At 37.7% G+C, this 3,170-nt stretch overlaps 1 protein-coding gene across 1 annotated transcript in view; it reads right to left on the bottom strand.

Annotated features, from left to right (window-relative positions):
• The window catches only part of kif6 (kinesin family member 6), a 90,004-nt gene that overhangs the window by 69,235 nt on the left and 17,599 nt on the right, over window positions 1–3,170 (bottom strand). Inside the window, exon 7 of the mRNA XM_015398029.1 lies at window positions 1,048–1,254. Within this exon, the coding sequence (XP_015253515.1) occupies window positions 1,048–1,254 (207 nt within the window). The remainder of the gene's footprint in view (window positions 1–1,047; window positions 1,255–3,170) is intronic.

Below are 3,170 nucleotides of genomic sequence, written 5' to 3'. Positions count from 1 at the left end.
TGTTTTGCAGTTATGTAACATCTCTAAATGCATCTAATACATAACCTCAGAGAGCAACATATTCCTTTGACATTCCACATTAAGAAATGGAAATGTCATGAAAAGCTGTACATTGAAAAAGTAATGCAACCGTTTTTGGCATTTTCTTAATCATATTTAGTTACTTTAACACTATTGTTTCATGATAGCAGGGTAGTACATACAGTATATGCCAAAAGTGGTTGCAATATTATTTTAAGTGTACAAAACAACATTTTGTTTTGTATAAACCCTGTGTATACAAAATGACAATTAAAGTTGTCTAAGTCTAAAGGCGGATTTATACTTTGAAACTAGATCGTCTGTGTAGGTATCGCAGTGAACGCAGGGACGTCCCGTCGCAGACAGGAGGCCTCTGATTGGTCAAATCTACATCCACTCTACACTATGCGTATTTCCTGTTTGGTACCTTACCACCTTGTTTTGTTTCTATGACCGCCATTTCGGAAAACGAGTCATGAAGATGGACCAGCTAGAAGATCGAGGTGCGTGAGAACGCTGGGACCCTTTTTGCATCTTCATTCCCGCTCTTTTTTTCTCTTTTATCTAGACCCACAGCTAGTTTGTGATTGTCTCTCTTGCGTTGTGGCGTGGAACAACATAGAGCAGACCATGCTTCCATATTGAGCATAAATCAAAAATGTCTGCGTCACACTTGCGACAAGCTCACTGCGACACACTGCTGGGGGAGTATAACCAGCCCTTAAGACTTAATGGGTTAAAATGAGGAGCATTTATGGTGTATTTAGGATTTGATTTCTGAAAAGAGACACAATAGGGAATAATGATGGCATCAAAGGTGCTATCAGACAGTTACCAGATGTCTGTCTAATGTAAACAACTAAAAGACAATTTGACATTTATAATCCAATATTTACTCTGCAAAAAACCTCTTTATTTCCTTTACCAGTGCAAGAAAAATATTTCCAAAATCTTGAAAAAAAGTGGTTAACAAAAAAGGATAAAACATTGCATAAATATGTGTATACCTATAAACTATGTGTATACCTGTTCCAGGTAATGCAGTGACAGGTTGATGTACTTGGCCTCGGTGAGCAGCTGCCCTTCCAAGCCCGTCTTGCTTACTCGGTCTGATCCAGCTAGGTCCACAAGATGGAGTTTGGATCGCCGCAAAGTGGCTGAGCCCGGTTCACGCCTGCAGAGATGTATGGTGAAAACACAGTGCGAACGAGTAGAGGCCTGGTTCATGGGGGTCTGAGGAATACAGAAACAAGACAGCTCCGTCAGAAAGTAAACAGCGTTTTCTGCTCCTCTTAGCTCAGAAAAAAAACAATCAGACATCTAAACCAAAGAAAAGTACACACAGAAATGCTGCTTTCCAAAAACTCCCCTGTAGACTACAATATAAAGTATTCTAATCTATATGAAAGACACAGAAACAGAGTAGACTCAGTTTTTACACAAAAGCATCCTTACCCAGAGGGTTGGTCATTGTAGAGACCGTTGTTCACAGAGGAAATCTTTATGCCTTGAATTTGAGTTTATTTTCTATTTATGTACCATTTGATAAACTTAGAAGGTTTAACTTAAAAATAGTATAGAAGCACATTAGTGCATGGAATAGCACATGCAATGCAATTAATGTTATTGTTTCCCCTTTTCTGATTATAAGTGACCTTGGAGAACCTTTTCTTTCTTTGCTTGACAACATAAATTTAAACATGACAGCTCAGGTCATTTAAAACCAAACACAAAGAAAGGTTCCCTGAGGCCGACGTCTAGTTGGCAAAATGTGTCAACACCTGCTTGTTAGGGTCTTGGTAGGTCATGACAGACATTTCACAATCTTAACCTGCAGCTGTCTTCCCTTTCCTCAGACTGAATTCCCATCACTCTACACATGTCCATGGAATATCTTTTAGAGAAATCCCAGACAGCTCTTAGATATAAGAAAAGGGTCGCTTTCTATATTTCTTTAGTTAAAAGAAATGGGTCAAAGGTCAAGCACACAGGCACATGCAAAGGGAAGAATTTCAGTTTAGTTAAGCACTAAAATGAAAGCCAACTCTTTGGATTACCGATCATTAAAAACAATAAGAGTCATAGTTGCCCTCTGTCTAAAAACAACCTGAAATTGTCGTCTTAAACTGAAAGATTATTAAAGCTTGTTATAAAGATTGTTATTAAATGAAGGCTGACTCCAAACCTTTTGTTTTGGATGAATATACAAGGGAATTATTTGGTAAAAAAAAAGACGTTTTTAATGCTTTTTGTGCCTAAAGACAAGGTCTGGTCAGCCATAAGAAGCAGGTATGTTAGTAATTAGCATTTAAATATTAACTAAATTTTAAAGGCATCATTATCACTATTACAAATGTAATCTTATCTTTTATAAAATTTTATAAATAGACCAGATAAGAAAATCTTATCTTTTATAAAATGTTATAAATAGACCAGATAAGAAGCGTATAAACTATTATCTAAGTAAATGTAGGCCAAGTTAACATTAGATCATAATTTCTCCCCCTTTAAGGGTGTAGTGATATAATCACGTCGTTCTTAGCAGCTAAAATGTAATACTGTTGCTTTTGTGAATATCTCAATCTAAAACCTTCCTTTAAGGGTTCATTTTAAACAATATCTGCACTAATATTTTGATCAAACGCATCTCTCTTATTTATTTCAATAAAGAGCTAAGTAATAAAAGTAACAATAAGACTTTATTTTCTATTGTGTCAGCAGGCAGGAATTTAGGAGAGAAAGTAGGACTGAGCTACCTCTATAGTTATGCCGCTATAGGCTTAGACTGCTGGAGGACATAGGGACCCCTTTTTCATCATTCTATCTCTATTCTCCCACTCTGCAGAATTTGTAAGTTCAATCGGTCTGTTGCTGTTTGGCTGTAACACCATCCTGGAGAGAAATACCAGCTGCCATTGACACCTTTGTTTATAGATGTTGGAGCTTAGCCTGTTTTCCAGTGTAGTCCTGTTTCTCTGACTGTGACTAACTGGATGTGCTCTCTTCATCCTCTGACATGGGAGCTGGCTCTGAGCTTGTCTGCCTGGCTGTGTTTCCTGGACGGGGCCGCCTGTGGAGCTGGTTTACAGTTGCCTTTTGTATCTTGCCTTCTTTTTCTATGTCTGCTTTTGTCTTTTTGAACCCCAGTC

The sequence above is a fragment of the Cyprinodon variegatus genome, unplaced genomic scaffold (assembly GCF_000732505.1).
Source record: "Cyprinodon variegatus isolate N-32 unplaced genomic scaffold, C_variegatus-1.0 Scaffold905, whole genome shotgun sequence".
In the NCBI taxonomy this organism is placed as follows: domain Eukaryota; kingdom Metazoa; phylum Chordata; class Actinopteri; order Cyprinodontiformes; family Cyprinodontidae; genus Cyprinodon; species Cyprinodon variegatus.
The sequence above is the reverse complement of the archived record's forward strand: the minus strand, read 5'-3'. Positions and strand labels throughout refer to the sequence as shown.